At 47.7% G+C, this 21,162-nt stretch overlaps 1 protein-coding gene across 9 annotated transcripts in view; it reads left to right on the forward strand.

The window, feature by feature from the left end:
• The window catches only part of ZNF217 (zinc finger protein 217), a 44,550-nt gene extending 23,967 nt beyond the window's left edge, over positions 1–20,583 (forward strand). For 8 of the 9 annotated variants that reach the window (XM_042930631.1, XM_042930634.1, XM_042930629.1 and 5 more), the window contains 5 exons: positions 1,752–3,520; positions 6,925–7,041; positions 7,684–9,105; positions 10,979–11,110; positions 13,026–13,929. In XM_042930631.1, the coding sequence (XP_042786565.1) occupies positions 2,128–3,520; positions 6,925–7,041; positions 7,684–9,105; positions 10,979–11,088 (3,042 nt within the window). In that variant the 5' untranslated portion in view covers positions 1,752–2,127 and the 3' untranslated portion in view covers positions 11,089–11,110; positions 13,026–13,929. Of the gene's footprint in view, positions 1–1,751; positions 3,521–6,924; positions 7,042–7,683; positions 9,106–10,978; positions 11,111–13,025; positions 13,930–18,137 lie in introns of those variants that run through there. The other variant, XM_042930638.1, reaches the window with a different exon arrangement.
• The last annotated feature ends 579 nt before the right edge of the window (positions 20,584–21,162 follow it).

A 21,162-nucleotide genomic window follows, 5' to 3' on the forward strand; every position in this document is an offset into this window, starting at 1 on the left:
TCAGTTTGATAACTGCTTGTCTAGAGTATGTACTGTTATTTCTTCAGTTAAAATATTACCTGGTACACCGGCATTCAGTAAATACAGACTACATAGAACCCTAAATTATTAGTTACGTTTTTCAGATATCACTTAATATCTTGATTGGGAAAGCATCAAATATTCTTTGGTGTCTGTCTATCCATACGTGTAGATCTGCCCCTGGAACCATAGAAAATTTGGAACTCTTGAGGGTGATCCTGTAATTTAACCGCCTGCAGTAGGTAGATGAAGGTGAGGTAGGTAGGTGGTGGTGACAACTTTAAGGTTGTGACTTAGCCAGAACTAGAACTCGGGTCTTTGGAGTGTTCTGTTAAAGCCCACCAAGCTGGTAGCCAGCCCAAGAGTTTTATCCTCCATTGTGATCACAACAAAGGACTCAGAAATTAAGATAAAACACTTCAGTACCTTCTTTCTTTTCCCTAATCTTTGATCTGCAGCCTTATTTAGAAAAGCTTAATGTTAAAGATCTAGTGTATTCAAAACTAAAGATAGCAAAGAGCATGAGAATTTTCTTCTATTATGAGTATAAAGAAGGGGAAGAAATGTTTCCTTGTCTTCTCTGAGCCTAGAGGCCCTTGCTCTTTGAGGAAGTGGAGAGAAGGAAAGTCAAGTCAAGGTGGTGGGAGTAGTTTGCAAGTCTTTTTGTTCTGTTGGGTGGAATTAACAGACTTCAGGTTAAGTAGCTGAGTCTATTTAGAAACAATTCTGTGCTTGCCAGAAAGGTGGAGGGGAGGGTGTTGGGTTTGGAGGTTAATTCTTCTCCAAGAATGAAAATTGGCTTCTAAATCTGAGCCTGCAGAGCCACATAAAGTAATCATCCATTTTTCACCTGGCCAGTGCATAATGGGAAGGGTGGGTTAAAAGTGGGAGGACCCGTTTTCTGATGAAAGACTGAGCCATGTTGACCCTGCCGTGTGGAGGATTTTCAAGTGTACCCTCACCGAGTAGCCTGGTGCGTGTGTTTCCTTATTTGTTGTGTGCACAAGGGAGCCCTACCCTGACTTTTGTTGAAGGCAGTTTCTGCCTTCTGAAAAAGCAGCTGGGATCTGGGCGGTGGGTCGAGGGCTAGAATATCCTGTGAACCAAAATGATTCAGGTTCCCCTTGGCCACGATGAGCCTCATTCTGAGGTGTTCTGTAGTTTCTGAATGTGGATTTTAGGAAAGGTTCCTGTTCTCGTGTGTGCTGTTGGCCTGTGCGTGTGTGATCTTCGAGGGTGCTGTTCGGCATTTGTGTCTCTGGGCTGTATAGAAGACAGTTTGAAGTTTGGGCTTTAAACGTTTTATTTAGAGAGGGCCTTACTTGGCATTCTTCACAGTGGGTATCGTCTCTAGATTTGCAGGGGCTCTTTGTAAGGACACACATTGCATTGCAGTGGCATTTAAACTGCATTCAGCTGAATTTAACCGTTTCTGTCCTGAATCTTAAAGTTTAGACTTCAATCATTAGAGCACCACGTTTTCAGTTTCTTCCCTGGATGAAAATCCAGCGATTTGGTGAGTGTCCTCATTGGGTAAAATGCTAACGATTTAATTAACGGGCATGTTTAACAGGATGCGCGATGTTAGTCGAAAGTGGAGTGGACGAACGAGGCACCTCTTCTGCCACGAGCGGACCAGCTGTGCGTCGTCCACACCGGGCTTCTCTTCCCTCTGGCCGCAGCCAAGTAACCATTTCTGTGGTTTTTGGTTTTTGTTTTTCCCCCTCTAGGTTTTGGAAATCCCTGGTCTCCAGGTTGCTGGGATTGACTTCTTGCTCAGTTGAATCACTCACTCAATGGAGACAAAGAGAATGAACGCTCCGTGCTGACTCATATTTGAATCAAAGCGCTGGGGAGTCTGTCTGCCTTGTTTGTGCAAAGAACCAGTGGTTGGCTCTGCCACCGAGCTTCCTAAGACTTCTGAAGATAAGAAGCTACAGGAATATATACTTTGCTTTTGAACTTTTGTAACAAATACTTGTTCTCGTTTTAAGTCCAGGGCTGCTGGGGGCGTGAGTGACAAGTCTTACAAGTGGCCTTATTCCAGTTCCAGAAATCCCTCCACCGGATTCTTATTTTGTATACAATCCTAAAGTGCCAGGAAACATGCCAACTCAGTCCCTGCTGGTGTATATGGACGGACCAGAAGTTATTGGCAATTCTCTTGGTACCCAGATGGAGATAGATGATGCCGTGTCCATAAAAGGGACCACCACCGTTCCTTTCCGAGCTACGCAAGAGAAAAATATAATCCAGATCGAAGGATATATGCCTTTGGACTGCATGTTCTGCAATCAGACCTTCACGCATTCAGAAGACCTTAATAAACATGTCCTGATGCAACATCGGCCTATCCTTTGCGAGCCGGCCGTTTTGCGGGTGGAAGCGGAGTACCTGAGTCCTCTGGACAAGACTCAGGTGAGAACGGAGCCTCCGAAGGACAAGAACTGCAAAGAAAACGAAGAGTTCAGCTGTGAAGTGTGTGGGCAGACGTTCAGAGTCGCTTTCGACGTCGAGATCCACATGAAGAAGCATAAGGACTCCTTCACTTACGGCTGTCATGTGTGCGGACGGAGGTTCAAGGAGCCCTGGTTCCTTAAGAACCACATGCGGACACACACCGGCAAAGCGGGGGCCAAGAGCAAACTGCAGCCGGGCGCCGAGAGCCCCGCCACCATCAACGAGGTGGTTCAGGAGCACGTGGCCGAGAGCATCTCCTCTCCTTACAAAATCTGCATGGTTTGTGGCTTCCTGTTTCCAAATAAGGAAAGTCTGATCGATCACAGGAAGATGCACGCCAAAGACACTGCTTCCGGCAGCGGAGGCACACAGACAGACTCTCCGCAGGGGGGGATGCCAGCTCCGGGGGAAGAGTTCCTGCAGTTCTTGAACTTGAGGCCCAGATCGCACCCCGAGACCGGGAAGAAGCCCACCAAATGGATACCTCAGCTCGATCCGTTCACCACCTATCAGGCCTGGCAGCTGGCCACCAAAGGAAAAGTCGCCGTGTGCCGAGAAGTGAAGGAGCAGCCAGGGCAGGAGGGCAGCACCGACAACGATGATTCGTGTTCCGAAAAAGAAGAGCTCGGAGAAATTTGGAACGCCGGAAAAAGCCATTCCGAAGGTTCTGGAAAGCCCAAGCCAAGCAAAAGCGGCTGCGCGGGCCTCTCCCAGGACAAGGAGAAGCCCAGACCCTCCGGCGGTGAAGTGCCTTCCGTGGAAGCCGACCCAAAGCTGTCCGGGAACAAAGAGAAGCCGACGCACTGCTCTGAGTGTGGCAAAGCCTTCCGGACCTACCACCAGCTGGTCTTGCACTCGAGGGTCCACAAGAAGGATCGGAGGGCCGACGCCGAATCGCCAACCATGTCCGTGGACGGAAGGCAGCCTAGGACGTGTTCTCCGGACCTAACCACCGCCCTGGACGAGAATGGAGCCGTCGATCGAGAAGGCGGTTCTGAAGATGGGTCTGAGGACGGACTTCCGGAAGGGCTCCATTTGGGTAAGTGAGGCGCTCCGTCGCGTGCTGTCCTTCCTCCGCCTCCAGCCCCGGACAGCGCTGGCAGGTCGGGGTCGGAGAGCCGGGTTTGAGTCCAGGCTCTTCTGGTACCCTCCTCGTTGTAAGTTCACCTAACCTCTCAGGGCTTTGATTTTTCTCAAGGTTTCTTCCTCTTCTGAAAACTTGTGTGATTTTTTTTTTTTTTTCTTTTTTTTAAACATCTGGCTAACAAGCGACACACATTATCTTAACTGGGGCAGTTTTGCCCCCAGCGGAACCTGGTAGTGTCTAGAGGTCTTTTTGGGTGTCACAACTGTGTTTGTGTTGTGCTGCTGACGTCCGGTGGGTAGAGGCCAGGGATGCCGCTGAGTGTCCTCCAGTGCACAGCACGGCCCCCCCAGCAAGTCATTGTGTGGTCCCAGTGTCCCGTGAGGTCAGGGTTGAGAGACCCTGGGCTTCGCTCCGTTCTTCCGGCCAACCTGATCTCATCTACAAAAACAAGTTATCCTTCGATGCAACAGACTTCCCCTTCCTTCAGGACCCAGCCCTCATGCATTTATTCCAGATGGTTTTCTAGGGTCACGAAAGGCACTGGGAATGATGATCAGCCAGAGCAAGGGTACTGAGAGAGTTTGGTGAGTACTGAGAGTTTGGGGCTACCTGGTACCCTCTCCTCTCATGTCTGGGGGGACTAGTGTTCGTTAACAGTTAGCTCAGGAACTAAGTCCATTTGTGTTCAAAATAGAGGGAACGCGAACGCACCAAAGATGTTTTAAAGGAATCTCGCTGCTCAGGTTTTCAGTGTCCTAATGGCTTTTATAGGAGACAGAAGCTGTCACTGACACATTGTGTCTTGAGGCCCAGTGGACATGATATCTAAGGCAGAGAGATCCCACCTGTGTGCTTCAAGCCTTGCCCATCTGCGCTTAAACCAGAGACTTGGCATATCCATTTAGTAAGATTTGGTTTGAATAAAGGACTCTCCTGCTGGAAGACAGTTAAAAGAACCCCTGCGTCGTCTTCAGCAGCCGAGTGATGGGAACGTAAATTAGTCTTAGAGAAACATGATCATTCACAAGAGTGGTCTTTGGTTTCAGCCGCTGCCTTCTTTCACTGTAACTTGATGGCTGGCTAGTCAGAACTCGAGTGTGAGACCCAAGATGAGTTTGACCAGATGATCCTCCCCAAACCAGTGCCCTGGTTCCTTTTCTGATCACATGATGGATGTGAGAACAAGCTGTTAGTTCCTCTGGAGTATTTAGAATGGTTGGACTTTGATGGGACACAAGGAAACCTAGCACTTAGCATACTACAGCCTTCGGGAATCTCGAAAGCACATTATGGTGTCTTAATGACATCATAAAGAAGGCCTTGAACACAGACCTCTATCTTTATAGTGGTCCCTGTTAGCGTGGGTCCCATTCTCAGGGGCATGTAGTAGTAAATGGGGAGATAATTAGGTCCGCCAGCTGCCCTGAAAGAAATGAAATGGCCAGTCACATTCTGCCAGCGGGTGGTGTGGGTGGTGTGGGCCGGAGAACCGGGTGGAAATCTTGGGTGGAAATCTTGGTGGTTGGGCAGATAGAATGCCCCATGATAATCGCTGGGAGCGCCGCGACTTGCCTGGAGGCGGGTTCTCCCACTGCATTGTTTTGTGGCGGATTACAGGTTGCTTAACATTTCTTTGCCCTGATTTCTGTTTGCAAAATTTGGTTCGTCAACCCTTGTCTTCCACCTCCCAAGGATCATTTCAACAGCCTATTGGTAAAAAAAGTTTGCAGTTCTTTAAAACTCAGAGGTGATGCCCAAGGAGCAGGAACCAGGTATATGTGGGTGTTTCGTGTCCTTTCTGTTAAAAGAGAGGCATTTCATAACTTTTTGGGTGTGATGCAACATAACAAATTCTGATGCATACTCGGGAGTAGGAAATTGCAGTAAAGTTCAGACTTGGCTAGGTGGGTGTGATTGGAAGACAAAGCTAGGCATTCTGTGTCGAGAGAATTGATTCTCCTCAATTTGTATCATGACGGGGGTGGTTTCCATTTGGCTTACTGTTTTTTACCATCAACCTGGCTTTCTTTTAGATTTACTTTAAAGAAGATCAAAAGACAAAGTAAACATTTTGTTTTTATATTTGTTCTACTTGAAAATAGGTTTAACAGTGGTTATTCGTGTAATTCTTTTTTTTTTAAGTCTTCATGACATCTTTTTCCATCAGTGCTTGTTCCTGCTGTTTGAGAATGTTTAGAGCTGGATACATTTTCCTCGGGGAGTTGAGGGGGAATCATGCAGTCTGGTCTCTGTCGTACTGGAGGCTGCCCAAGGTTTGCTTATACACTGCTTTTTAAATCTGTAAACCAAATATATACAGTCCAAAATGCAGAGTGAGGAAGGAGCAGGGAAAGGAGGCCTTTCAAAGGTTGGAGTTCAGTTTTCAAGGCAAAATGGCCAGTTTAGTGATGCTCAATTTTAAGAGATGACTGCTTCCCTTCTCTTGTCCTCATTGTGTAGTGTGTGTAGTAAGAGGAGGTTGATCTCGAACTTTGACAATCAGTTTTGTGGGAGTGGGCATCTTAACTGGAGCAAACGGAATGGTCTTTTGGAGGGCTGGAGTTTAAATACAATCACCCTTTAAATTAGCGTCCCCGGCAGACCTTTACTCTCTTGTAGCAGAGATCTATTCTCCTGGTCAGTGCAGAGTTTGAAATTTCAAGTTTAACCCATCGTCACTTGAAGACAGATTCTGATTGGTCTCAGGTATATCTTGTCCACATGCGTGCTGGCGAATGATACGGTTTGCTTTCCAAAACATGCTAAATTTTGACAAACAAGGCGTTTGACCCAATGCCAAACCTTTTAGTTTCTGTGAAGATTAGGTTGTGCTTGCTACCCTCTAGTGGTAGCTGGCCTGATCTTAGGATCGCCGCCTTCTGTCTGGTTGGGGAAACTGGCAATTTATATTGGCTCAGTTTTCTAAATCAGTTGCTCTGAAGAAGCTGGATATTGCAGCCAGCGAGTGTAGGTCCAGCAGGCATGTCGCAGACGTGTTGGGAGAACAGAAAGTTGCCCATGCATGTCAGTCTGTTAAGTGATCTTTCCTGTGATTGAGGCAAATGAGGAACGGGCTCTTTTAACGATCCACTAAGTTGGCTGTACTCAGGAAACAAAAACAAAACAAAACAAAACAAAAAACAAGGCACGCATGCTAAAAAGCTTGCAAGACTTCAGATGACCTCCAAACAGTGTTTGGTATGTTCCTACCCTTTCTGGTTTACCCCAGCACTAATATATAAAAGCTATTTTATGCTTTTCCAAAAATGCTTCCATCAAAAATACTTAAAGCCCACTTGTCTTACTCGTGTACTCGAGCTGTCTTCTTACATAAGTATTTTTGTTTCTGCTTCAAGATAAAAATGATGATGGAGGAAAAATAAAGCATCTTACGTCCTCAAGAGAATGTAGTTACTGTGGGAAGTTTTTCCGTTCAAATTATTACCTCAATATTCATCTCAGAACGCACACAGGTAAGGAGCTTCCTAGATCTTTAATTCTTACTGGCTTAAACAATGATGATGCGGTTCTTTGTGTTTCTTTGTTTAATACTGTTGTTCGACTATTCTGTTAGACCCTTGGAGAATAGTTTGGGTCAATGTGTAGTGTGCTAATGGCAGTCTGTTAGTGTCATTTTGTAACTCGAGCTGTTCCTGATTTTGAACTTAGTTTATTTACTTTCTGACGGTTGTAGCCACTCATCTTATTACAACTTGCTCTTTATCTTTAGTATGTTTTAATGCCACAGCTTTTTTGGGTATTGGTTTTTATGACTTGGGATGAAACGAGAATATGTTTAGAATTTCCTTGAGATTGTAGAAGCAGCTGTACCATAATGGTTTACGAGGCTTAAGATGAAGTAAGTTTAAGGCGCACTATTTAAGACGCTATTCACATTTTCAAATACTCAGTGGAGTGAGGGTGATGAAGCGAGCAGCCGGGGAAAAACCCCGGGTATGAAGGTCAGCAGGGAGAAGGGAAAAGGAAAGACCCTCTATTCTCTCTTAGATGATTCTAGTTTCCAAAGATCTGGTTTGACGCTTTTGTCACTTGGGGACAGATTCTTCATTTATTCCAGATAAACTCGTGTAATACGGTGACATTTGTTGTTTTAGGTGAAAAACCGTACAAATGTGAATTCTGTGACTATGCTGCAGCCCAGAAGACCTCTCTGCGGTATCACCTGGAGAGACATCACAAGGACAAACAGATCGATATTGCGGCGGAAGTCAAGAACGACGGGAAGAACCAGGAGCCCGAAGATGCACTACTTACCCCCGACAGTGCGCAAACCAAAAATTTGAAAAGATTTTTCGATGGTGCCAAAGATGTTAAAGGCAGCCCACCTGCAAAGCAACTTAAGGGGATGGCCTCTGCCTTTCCGAATGTTCTGGGCAGCACTGTCCTCTCACCAGTTCACAAAGATACTCAGGATTTCAATAAAAATGCAACGGAGGACAGTACTGATAGAGTCTGCAAAACTCCTGCCCCCGCCTATTTGGATGCGTTACCCAAGAGAGCGGCGGGTGACCCTCAGGCGCAGGAACCCACGTGTAGAACAGAGGTGGGGGTCCCCGGAGGTGCGGCCCGTGCGGCCGAGGTTGGTCACCGGGAGAAGCACGCGGGGACGGCGACGGCGGCCGAGGGCAAGCACAAGGCCGGCGCGGACTGCCAGGAGAAGCCTCTGAACCTGTCCCTCGGGGCGCTTCACGGCTGCCCGGCCATTTCTCTGAGCAAAAGTTTAATCCCAGGGATCACCTGCCCATTTTGTACCTTCAAGACCTTTTATCCCGAGGTTTTGATGATGCACCAGCGACTGGAGCATAAGTACAACCCCGACATCCACAAAAACTGCAGGAGCAAGTCTCTGCTGCGAAGCCGGCGCACCGGCTGCCCGCCCGCGCTGCTGGGGAAGGACGTGGCCCCACTGGCGCACTTCCCCAAGCCCAAGGCCAGGCCCGCGCCCGCGCCGCCCGCCAAGGCCGCGCCGGCCGACCGGGACCGCGACCGCGACCGGGGGAAGCCGGGCCCCGCCGCGCCCGCCAGGCCCCCGCCGCCCCCGGGGCTCGACCCCAGCACTTTAGCGCCCAGCAACCTGAAGGCGCCGCGGCCGCCGCACCAGCCGCAGCCGCAGCCCGGCGGGGCGCAGGGGGTCGCCCGGCCGCCGGCCGACGCCGCCAACCCAGAGAGGGGCCGGAGGCCCGAGGCCAAGGCCAGGGCGCCCGCCGGCCCCGCCCCGCCCGGTCCTGCCGCCGCCGCCAACGGCTGTGCGGAGCGTCCCTGGGCGCCGCGGGGCCGCGACCCCCCGAGCGGCCGCCCCGCCGAGCCCGGAGAGCCGCTGCCCAAGCGGCCGCGGCCCGACGCCGAGCCGCCCGCGCCCACCTTCCGCCGGGCCTTCGAGCTGCCCAAGTACCACGTGGTGCGCGGCCTGCAGTCGCTGCTGCCCGCCGAGTGCGTGTGCCCGCCGCCCGCCTCGCTGCCGCCCAAGCCCCGCGCCGCGCCCGCGCCGCTCTTCGCCTGCGGGCCCGCCGCCGAAGGTGAGGCTGGGGGAGGGGTGCGCGGATGCTCTGGGTCACCCCCCCCCGGAAGGTGAGGCTGCGGTTGGGGGGGCTGCGGACAGGCCCTGGGCCCGCCGCCGAAGGGGAGGCTGAGGGGGGCGGGGGAATAGGCCCTGCCTCCCCCTCCCCCCCAAGGGGAGGCCAGGGGAGGGGTGGATAATAGGCCCTGGGCTCGCTGGCGAAGGTGGAGGGGGTACGGGCCTAGGGACCCTAGGCCGCGGGAGTGGAGGAGGGGCTGGGCCCTGGGCCTGGGGGCTGCTGAGGGTCAGGGGTGGGGAGATGGACAGACCTGGGGGCCCACGCCCTCCGGGCTGAAGGCCACACTCCCCGCCCGCAGCCAGCTCACGATGTTAGTGAGGTCCGGGGGGCCCTGGGCAGTGCTGGCTCCCCACCCTTCATGCTGAAGCCCTTTGGAGCCCAGCCCAGTCTGTCCCTTCGCCCGTATGAGTGGTCTGTGGGTGGGCAGTGTCCCCACTAGCCGGCGACAGGTGCACTGTGAGCCCCCTAGGAGCATGCGTCTTCCACCAGGAGCAGAAAGTATGAGAACCTCAGTGGACATTCTTTTGATGCTGGGACTCTAGAATCAGGCCGTTTTTTGTTAAATATTCAGCGCATTTTAAAAGCCTCACCCTTTTCCCATATGGACAATTTTTTTCTTAAATGATGAAGTGTTTTATTTAGATTTGGTCTTTCTTCATCTTTTGGAAACTCTGAATGCCGCAAGGTTAGCAAGTCATTATATACATCTTGTAATCCCTTTCTTCACATACTAGGCACACAATATACAGGGTCATGCATCGATGTAATATTATCAACACAGCATAAACATTTAAGCAGTAGATAACGTTTCACATAAAAGAGGCTCTATGCATCATATGGCCTGAGCCCACAGAAAGCAAACATTAGAATGCCATTTCAGCAGTTACAGTGTTGGTAGAATCAATAGAGTTAATTTGTCTCATACCCATCATATATTTCCATAAGACATCCATAAGGAAGAAGGAAGGGACAAAACCCGTTTTTCCCATGTGGGTAAATTGTTAAAAGTCGAAGATTACTTTGGAGTTCTCCCCAGGGAAGTGTTTTCAAAACCCCTGCTTCCTTCCGGCCTCTTTCCCTTAGAGGCCTGTGGCGCTTTACCTGTGCAGGTGAAGAGGTCGATCAGAGTGTCCTGGGGAGCTGTCCCACGAGGCCGACTTAATTAAACCACTTCCTTTGTCCGATATAAGCCCCGCTGGTCTGTGCAGCCCCAAAGAGAAATCCATTTTCAAACCTCTCAGTTTGTATTAATTTCAAATTAAGGGTTCTGTGTGGCGACGATACTCTTATCAAGGATAGCTTGATGCCAATTGATACGGTAGGGATAGCAAATTGTAAAACAATTGCTTTTACACACTCCAGTGAATTTTCTAAATCCTGTGATGAAATACTAATTTTTACAGCCTTTTGATTAGAAGTGTCTATTTTTCTCCCTATCGGTTGTTAAAACGGACGTGAGTCAAAACTTTGCCTTTACTTGAAGAGTAGGGCTCTATGTTGCAAGTGAAAGCCTCTTTTCAAACATCAGTATTTTTTCTCCTCTTCCCCACGGTTATGGTTCATGATGCATGTAGGTTTAAGATAACGTCTACCACCATTGTTTGGGGCTTTATTCCCCCCCACTCTGGTGCCGAAACCCGAGATTGTAGCTTACTTACAGTTACTAATGTCATTCTTACTAATGACCACATGGCACTCAGATAATTCTGGCTTCAGTGATTTAAAATTTTGTGCTAGCAAATGTCCTCGAGGCACTTAAAACCATTTCAGTTGTAACGTGTTTTTATGCGTTTTTTTTTTTTTCTCCAATCAGGAAAAAGGCCTGTGTCCTATCAACACTTATCTAGCAGCATGCTACAAAAGAGAAACTATGAGAATTTTATTGGGAATGCACATTATCGACCAAATGATAAAAAAACTTGATTTCCTGTTTCGGGTAAGAAAGGTAAGCATATATGATCTGTTGATTTTAGTTAATTGAAAATAAACCATCTAGTTCATTCAGTAGAATATAAAGTAAAATTATTTTTGATTTTTAAAGTGTTCTTAAGACCTCCAGTACTCAGGGTCTCCGGATATCCATGATGATGGTAACTAATAACAATAGTACCGACTGGAATTTACTAAGCATTTATTTTGTGCTCAGCCTGGAAGTGTTTTTATAATCATGACCTCATTTAATCCTTCCCACATGCGGGGTGGGGGGGGGGTGGGCATTAGGCCAGGGATTAGCAAACCTCCACCTGTTTTTGTCTGCAAAGTTTTACTGGCACACAGTCGTGTCCATACCTTTCCATATAGCCGATGGCTTCTGAGCCACATCAGCAGAGTGGTAGCTGTGACAGAGAGCGCGTGGCCTGCAAAGCTGAGAATATTTACATTTACATTCTGGCTCTTTACAGAAAATGGTTGCTGGGTTGGGAGGTCCCGTGCACCCTTTACGGATGAGGGTACCGAGACTTGGGTCGCATCCCACTCTTCTTAGTTCTGTCCTAGCATGACCCAAAGCCTGGGCCCCAACCCTCATGCTTAAAGAGCTTGTTCAAAACCTCGGTGCATCCTTATCTGTTGAGGGAGGGGAGCGGGACAAGAGCGCGGAGGTGCATTTTGACAGTGTGGTTCACGTGGCGAATGTATCTAACTCTAGATACGCAGAAGACTCCAGCAGGACCCTCAGAGTTGTGTTAATTCCGTTGAGTTAATTCCGAGTTTGGCTACAGGGCCTGATGTCCGCACAAGTTACTAGACCTCATTTACCAATAAATTGAATGACAAGAGCTGGGTTTATGGACAGGTTTGAGTTCTCTCCCAGAACCGCTTTTCTTGTCTAACGCCCACCATGTACTCCCAGTCTCCCTCTTGTTTGCAGTGAGACACATGTGGGGCCCATCGGGCTGATGCAGATCTATGCTCCTTTCTCCCCTCACTTAGTGAAAGGAGAAGGAGAAGGAAGTGTTGTCGCAGGAGCGGGATTCAGCCCCCTCTCCATGAAAACAAAACAAATCGTTGATGGATTATAAGGCACAGCTAATTTGTAACAGGTTACTTGCACTGTAGGGGCACAGTCTGTCAGTCACAGAGGATGCCACTGTCCTGTTGGTCCCGCCCCGGCCTCTTTCTGTAACCTCTGAGCATCTCTGCTTGCATTTCCTCTGCCTGGAACGTCCTTCTGCATTCTGGGTGCCAGATCACCTCTCTCTGATACGCGGGACCGGTTAACATCATTTCCTCAGGACGTCTGCCGGGAACCAGGGACTTCCCTGGCCGCTGCCCCTTGCTCGTGCAGTTCACCCCCACGTCTGCCTCTCTTACCTGTGTGCCCCAGTTCACTGCTAGCTCCGCTTGAGAGGAGATTGCTTTGTTCACTGCCTCCTCACCCGCTGCCGGCACCATCACTGATCAAACCCATTAGATGTTGGCTGAACAGATGATGTTACAACCTTTCAGTTTCTTGTGGTGGTCTTTGCCAGGCTTCGTGTAACTGATGCAAATTCTGATTCTTGGTGAAATCCTCTTCGCTAAATCACTGTTCAGAACGTAGCAGTATCGTCTGGGGTGGCGCAGCGTTGTGCAGAGTCCTGGTCCTTTCATTGCAACAGTTTTTTTTTAAGCTTTAATTTGTTAACCTCCACCCCCATCGTGAGGCTCGAACTCACAACCGGGAGATCGAGTCACATGCTCCACCCACTGAGCCAGCCAGGCGCCCCTTCGTTGCGACATTTGAGCTTAAGGGGAACTCGGTGCATTTCTAGATCCCTTTGGTTCTGTTTATTACACTTCTTTATTAAAAGAAAAAAGATTTTCCCAAGCTGTTTTCAGTTTTATCTTGAGCCGCTCTCTTGAACCTTTTTCCCCCGTAGGTCCCGATGGATGTGTGTTCTGTCCATGAAATTGAGTGAGTCCATCCTTTGAGAAGGCAGATGGCGGAAGCTCGTGAAATAAGCTGTGACCGTGCCGTGCATGTAACATACCAGGAACACTACGGTTTTGTAAAGTTGTTCTGTTAACTTTTGTACCAAATAGCAATAAAAACCATAGTTGGAACAGTTGGGTTGTACACAAATGGAGACTGCAAATCTCTATTTTGTCCCTGAATAATATTTTTTTTAGAGTTGACCAAATAAGGAGTCTTTTGCATACTTGAGCGCTGCTGAACACAAACCATCCGGGTGGGGGGGCGGGGGGGGGAGAGTCTATAACGAACGCTTGCACCTCAGGTAACTCTGTACATACGTAAGTTCGAAACCTGCTTGTTCAGATACTGTGCGTCCCCTTTCTCTCTCCTGTAGCTCATCCCCATGAGCAGCTCCTGCTGTTTGTGTGTTCTTTCATGGAAAATGTATGTTTAAAAAAAAAAAAATTCCCGATGATTTGTATTATGTTAAATCCTCCTCAGTGCGTCGTCTTAACAAAATTGTGAACGGAAGTATCGACCCTCTGTGAGTATGTGCTGCAAATACTGAGGTCAGCCATTCTGAATTCGGTGCCCTTTCATTGCAAGTTTTCAGTCCGTCAACTGAGGAAGAGTCCCGGTCTGCGACCCTTGTCTGAGAGCAGCCTGTGCCCCGTAGGGTTTTTAAGCGGGCGTGTCTACGGAGAAGTGCGTCTGTCCTCTTCAGGACAGCCCCATATCCGGTAAACATACCAAATTCTATGTGGAGTTACTTACTTTCTGTCAAGTTCATCACTGTTGTTGGAAAATTCAGGGTTTTTTTTTGGCTTTCGCTTAAATTGGTATGTAAAAAACCTGAAATGCTGAATTTACACACGTGAATTTCATATGTTGGGAGCGGTTTTAAAGGACGTGAAAGCGTCTGGGTAAATTTTAGGTTCGTATCTGGAAGTCCTGGTGTGCCTGGCCTTTGGGTTAACCGTGGACGTACACGAGTTAATTGTAGACACGTTGATTCTGAATAAGGAACTGCCTGCCGAGCCTTCTGGTAATGGGGAGGGTGCGATCTGGTTCTTGACCTCAGTTGTCTTCCCATTTTTGGTTGTGTTGAGCAACCAGATGTAGTTTGGGTTTTAAAGCGAGGATGGCCACCAGCTGGCTTACTACTAGATGTTTTAGACTTTTGTTCCCTTCCACATGCTGTCCGTGGCTGAGTTTATTCAGCAGTACGTGGGTTTAGCAACCACAAGATATTTTATTAAGAAAACTGTTTCAAAAATAAATTTGCACTGTTAAGTTTTCTTGCCCTGCCCTTCTGCGTTAGAGCGAGAGTAAAGTCCTACAAGAATCCTGATTTTTTTTGTTTTCATTATGCAACACGAAGCGTACTTGACCGAGAAGTCTTAACTCCCGTGGGAAAGGGAGACCTGATTGGTCTGTTGGCCTTGTAGTGAAGTGCTTTGTATCAGGAGAGAGTAGTACACTATCCACCATTTTTCCTGTTCACAAGCTGAGCCATATGTACATAATCTAGATTTTTGTTTTCATAGTTTTGCACTTTTATAGCCTATTTTTGAAGATTTAACACATTTGCAAGATGATTGACTTGATCTTTGCCTAATCCAATGAGTGTTACAGAAAGCTCGCTGTGACTATAAATGTAAATCTTTAAAAGGGGATACGAGATAATAGAGGGCTGAAATTTAAACCTGTATTTAAAAAAAAAAAATCACCAAATCTATTTGAAAACAAGTCAATTCATGTCATGCTGAAATTTGGGGGGGCTTTCAGATTTCTCTTTTCTAACATTTCTCAATTGCTGAATACATAAAAATGTCCTTTGTTCCACAGCCCTTGTCCTCCAATTTTTTTTTTTTTTTTTTTTTTTTTTTTTTTGTCCATCAGTATTAACTATTGGGATACTACTGGTTTTGTATGTTTTTTTTTTTTTTTTCCTTTGAGACAACAGTACATATAATAGAGGTACAATCCGTTGGATTTTTGTTTATGTATTTATTTCATTCCAGTTTGATTTATTTTAATTGTTGATACTTGTCAAACAGTAGACATTACTTGTTTTATTTATGATATATTTCAGCTTAAAGTTATGTTATTATATGTGGATGTAAATATAGATTTGGTGTTTTGCAGTCTTGGTTTGGGTCTTTATTGCGTCCCTCGTTTCTGCTTTTAACTTTTTAGAACTACAACTTTAAGCCTACAGTTTAGTAGAGGGGTTCGTGTAATGAGTCCTCACCCTCGCCAGCAGCATTTTTTTCTCCCCCGAGTATTTTAAAGCGAGTCTCAGACACGATTTAGTTTCATCCCTACGACCCTTCACTGTGAGTCCCTAACGGATAAGGGCTTTCATGGTCACACGTAACCAACCACGATGCCCACACAGCCTTGCAAAAGTGTCGTCTTAGATTTGGTCAGTTGAGTTGTGATCAAGACCCAAACAAGATCCACTTAGTTTAGAAGATCGTTTTTTATTTATTTATTTATTTTTATTTATTTTATTTTATTTTAAAAAGAAATTTTTTTTTAATGTTTGTTTATTTTTGAGACAGAGAGAGACAGAGCGTGAACGGGGGAGGGTCAGAGAGGGAGACACAGAATTGGAAACAAGCTCCAGGCTCTGAGCTGTCAGCACAGAGCCCGATGCGGGGCTCGAACTCACAGACCGTGAGATCATGACCTGAGCTGAAGTCGGACCCTTAACCGGCTGAGCCACCCAGGCGCCCCTAGAATATCGTTTTGTTTTTTTTTTTTTAAAGCCTGTTTTAATTCACATCTCCCTCCACACACACCTTAGAGGACATTTTACTTAGTGAAGAGGCTGCGTCATTCGTCCTGTAGAAGTTGGCACCTTGTTAGGGTTTATTGCATATTTGTGGTTTCATCTGACCTGTTTTTCCAGTCTATCTCCTATAAACTGGTGAATTAAATCTAGGGGTTTAAAGTAGATTTGAGCTCAGTTTTGGGGAGCAGGGGTCTGTGTGCTCCCAATCGCATCACCTCTGGACATGTACAATATTTGGTTTTCCAACCTGTAGTGACGTTTGATCAGTGGGTTCAGGTGTCAGACTAACCAGCCGTAATAAAGTTCCCCATCAACCTTTCTCCTTTGGGTTTTAGCAGCCACTGACGAACATTAGGGATGTTGCAAAAGGTGGTTTTTTTTTGTTTTTTTTTTAAGTTCTGTCATTTCCTCTGCATTTATTATTGGACAGAAGACCTCATGTGATTATTTGATGACCTTGAAATACAGCTTAAACAAGACAGGATAAATAAAACTTGATTCTCCCCCTTGATTAACCAGCCTTGAGAATAATGTCTGGTCCCAGACAAGACTGGTGAATGAACTTTCGAATTTTTGGTTAAGAACTCATGGTACCTTTGACAAGGTGTCAGCAAATCGTAGGCATCATTTTGACGCTCAGAATCTTCGGGGTCTCTGGCCGACAGGGTCTCCTTCAAGTTGGCTATGTTTTGGACAACACTCTGGAGGCTTCTTGGTTTTAAGGCAGGCGTTCTGAGCTCTCCTTGACCATTTCCTGACCCGGACCTGGAGAGTTACTTACCTGAGGACCTTGGGTTCCTTTCCTGGGAAATGGTAATTAGAAATGGTGATTTGGGGGTAGGCTGCTTCAACCCCAGGGCCTTCATAACAGAGAAAGGATATATATGCTCTTAAAGAGTGAAAACAAAACAACACTTGAGTGAATTATATTGCTGTTTTCTGCCCTGCCCTCCCCTCCCCTCTTCCCTCTTTCTTTCCTTCCCTCTTTCCCTTTCTTCCTCTTTTCTTTCTTATTTTATTTTTAAGCAATTTCTAAGCCAAAGAGGGGACTCAAACTACAACCTTGAGATGAAGAGTCACATGCTCTACCAACATAGCCAACTAGGTGCCTGTATATGGCTGTTTCTGTCTCAGAATTAAAATAGTGCTTTTGTTTCTTTGATTTTTATATTGGATTCTCTGAAAAGTTGGGTTCCCGATACCCACATGGCTTGCTTTACCCTACTACATATAGCAAGGAAGTCATGATGCCAATATTATTACCAACATTCTAAGGGAAGATTTCAAACTTGTTCAATTTCACTTGTTTGTAAGTGGGTTCTCTCAACTGGTGGTCCCAGATTAGCAAAATCATCATCGCTGGGAAGTTGCCAGAAATGCCAACCATCAGGCTCACACACCCGCTGAATCAGAAACTTTGGGGGTGGGGTCCGGCAGTCAAAGTCTTCCGTGGTCCCTGCTCTCTACTGCGTAAATTCCACTCCAGAAACGCAAGCATGGTTGAGGGAGCCCAAGCTTCTTTATGTGGGCTTGCCAACATACGCTCTTGGGTTCAGTGTTTTCCATCTTTAGATTCTACTTTCTTTTTTTCCTTTTAAATACAGTTTCGTTATGTAAAACAGTTTCTTAAAACCATAAGACCAGGTATATAGCCAGAGAAGCCCACTAGCTTTTCGTTCGTTCCAGCCTGCTCCCTCCCTTCTATAAAGTAACCATTTCATAAAATTAGTTTTTGATTGATCCTTCCATTGTTTCTTTCGGCAAAGATCGAGGTGCATTTCTGTTCAGATGCCCTCAGATGAAAAGGAGCATGTAATACACGGCAGTGCAGGCTGACTTCAGTGGTTTTATTTAATTTTTTCTTAAGAAAGCACGCTTTTCTCCTGAAAACCTAATGGCTCCAAGGGGATAAAAAAAAATTACATCTGGAGAGGTGAAGAAAGTTGGTGGCCTCTCTGCCTGTTTTTAATTTTTTTTAATGTTTATTTTTGAGAGAGCGCAAGTGGGGGAGGGGCAGAGAGAGGGGGAGACCCAGAATCCGAAGCCGCTCCAGGCTCCGAGCCGTCCGCACAGAGCCCCACGCGGGGCTTGAACCCACGAACTAGAAGATCATGACCTGAGCCGAAGTCGGACGCTTAACCGACGGAGCCACCCAGGCGCCCCTCTGCCTGTTTCTATTCATTCCGCGTGTGTTTGTTTGCCAAGTGCTTCGCGCTGGTGCTGGGTGCGGGGGGAATCTGTGTCCCATGAACCAAAGTTGGTCTTCTACCTTCCTAGAGCTAACGTCCTCCAGGCGGGTGCCGAAGACGGGCTGAAAACCCGTAAACGCAATTGTGACCAGTTGCAATAATGGAAGGAAACCAGCAGGAGACAGAAGAATGTGGAGCACAGAGCTGGGGGTGAGGCCAGCTTCTGAACAGATAACTAAAGGATAAAGGCTGCTGGCCTTTTATTCTTTGTTGCGGCTCTTCTGTGTCACCCACGGAGGGTGCTTGGCCATCGCTCCGGCCCCCGCCCACCGGGGGGCCAGTAGCACCCCTCCCCGCTGTGGTTTTGTAACCACCCAAAGTGTCTTCAGGCAATCCAAAATGTCCCTGGGGTGCCCAGTGTTCCCACTGGAGCACCGTGGCTCCTGGGACGAATTTGGAGTTCGGGCAAGAGTCCGAGGTATTGAATCTCGAGGATTTGGGGCCATGATGGAAGTGCAGGGAAGGCCTTTGAAGGTACCCGGGCCGATGGTGGCATCAGATTTACGTTTTAGGATAACTCTGGAAAAAACCAGAGAAGCAGGATGACAAGATGTCCACTCTTCGCGTTTGTACAAAGTCTTACCAAAGAAGAAAAAAAGTCAAAACTTTTTTCCTGCCCTTTTTACCCTTAGTCACCCAGGGAGATTTCATCATCACTTTGGCCCGCACATCAGACTCCCGAATTCCTGTGGCTGTTCCGGCCTCCCCCTCAGAATCCCACTCCCAAGCCCTGACCTCCCCCGGATCCTGACCGACCCACCAGGGATTCTTTACTGTAGAGTGAGAAGTTACCTAACCTTCCTAGATTTTCCGGCATCTGTAATCTCATTAGAACGATAATTAAAATGTCCTCGAGCTAAGTGCCTGACAGGCATCATCTTTGTTGGTCTAGGGACTGATTGCCACCCTCAACCCCCGGGGGATTTTCCCTTTAACCCCCAGCAGCCCTGGGCTGGGATTTTAGGAACAGATGAATCCTTTCCAGTCCCCACCTCTGACGACACAGGACCCTGGGGTTCAGAGGTCTGAGTGCATCTGTCTGCGTCGGGACCGCCTCCAGCCCTGCCCCTGAGGCCGGCTGTGTCCCTCGCGGCCGCTGCCTCCACGCAGCCACCCAGGCCTCACTGGCATCTGAACTCGACATGCGGACGATTAAAGCACCAGCCACAGCTTTCCCCCGGCTCCATGGAAGGCTCCAGACCCTTCAGCCGCCTGGGAGAACTCATTTCCTCATCCAAGTGGAGAGCAAGCCTGCTGCCTCTTTTCCTGCAAAACCTCTGGGCACACACACAGATTGCCTCCTGTCTCCTCCGTTGCTATCCCCTCGGCCAAGCCACTCTTCCCCCGGAGGGCAGCCATCGCCTCCCGTCCCCCTTCCTCCCTGTTCAACCTCCTCTCCCCCGGCCGAATCTCTACGTGGGTGTTGGAACTCTTTTTTAACATATAGATAATCTTACCCAGGTCCCTGTTCAAACCCTCCACGGACTTTCAGTCGTAGGATAAAACCCCAAATCCTTGGCCTGACCCCTGGCCTCGCTTAGCCTTCTTCCCTCATTTATTACGGCAGCCACAGAGGCCTTGGTTCTCCTTCTGGAAACTTCTGGGCACCTTCCTCTTTCAGCAGTGGTATCCTTGCTATTTCGAGGCCTGGCAACACTTTTATCTCGGGTAGCCTGCCCCGCTCCCTGACTTCACCCGATTGTGCTCGTACGTCACCTGCCCCGAAGCCTTTCCAGCCTCCTTACGTCTGTATCTGGTGTTATTTTTCCTCGTAGCATTGACTTGACCACCACCCGCCGTTAGGGTGTGCACTTGAAGGTGGGCTCCCCAGGGGAAGGAATGTATTGATGTTTCCCCTGGGCATAGCACAAAGCTCCTCTCTCCTTCAATATGTGCGGGGAGGATGGAGGGATGGATGGATGATGCATGGATGAATACGATTTATTCCAGCCCAGCAATCCTTTAATGGCAGAGAGGTGGTCTCCTAGAATTATCTCCGAATAACCTCCTACCTGTGAGATTATCCGCTGAGTCACTGCAGGTAAGCATTTCCATCTACCTGTGGCAAAAACGTAAAGCACACTCAAGGCTTGTTAGTTTCTTATCCCTTATACATCGTCGTACCAAGTGGAAGGAGTTTCACAGGCTATGCATGGGTGGGGAGGTACTTAAGAAGACTAAAAGGTAATTAGGATCAGGAGAGTTTTGGTCTGGAGTATTTGAAAGGCTTTTTTTGAGGGCGTGGGTGGGTAGAGCGAGCGGTGAAGACGGCTGGTGGGCAGAATTTGATAATCGCATCAGGGGACATTGGAGACACTGCCCGGAGACAAGTGTTCCTCACATCTGAGACGTTTACACTTTGACAGGTAATCTAAACAGAGAAAAGCTTCTCGTGGTCCACGCCAATGCAAGCACCGTTCATCATAAGAAAGGTTAACATCGTGTGACCATTCTTTTTTTTTTTTTTTTAATGTTTATTTATTTTTGAGAGAGAGACAGACAGAGTGTGAGCGGGGGAGGGGCAGACAGGGAGACACAGAATCGGAAGCAGGCTCCAGGCTCCGAGCTGTCAGCCCAGAGCCCTGATGCAGGGTTTGAACTCACAGACCGTGAGATCACGACCTGAGCGGAAGTTGGACCCTGAACCTACTAAGCCACCCAGGCGCCCCTCTTTTAGTTTTTAAAATGCTTGTTTCTTTATTTTGAGAGAGCTTGAGCAAGCATGAGTAGGAGAGAGAGAGGGAGAGAGAGAATCTTGCACAGTCAATGCAGAGTCTGACACGAGGCTCCATCCCACGAACCGTGAGATCATGACCTGAGCTGAAATCAACAGTCAGACGCTTAACTGACTGAGCCACCCAGGTGCCCCAATGTGGCCATTCTTAGAACTTCTGGCTTCAGAATCATTTGTAAAACGATACAAAATATTCAGGGTCCTCAAAAGTTTTTGTTTACGTGGGTTATGCCTATTGATATTTGCCATAGTAGAGTTTAAAACAATTAAGACATCTATTAATTCAAGAGGAAAAACAATTAACCCCCTACATGTTAAT

The sequence above is a fragment of the Panthera leo genome, chromosome A3 (assembly GCF_018350215.1).
Source record: "Panthera leo isolate Ple1 chromosome A3, P.leo_Ple1_pat1.1, whole genome shotgun sequence".
NCBI lineage: Eukaryota > Metazoa > Chordata > Mammalia > Carnivora > Felidae > Panthera > Panthera leo.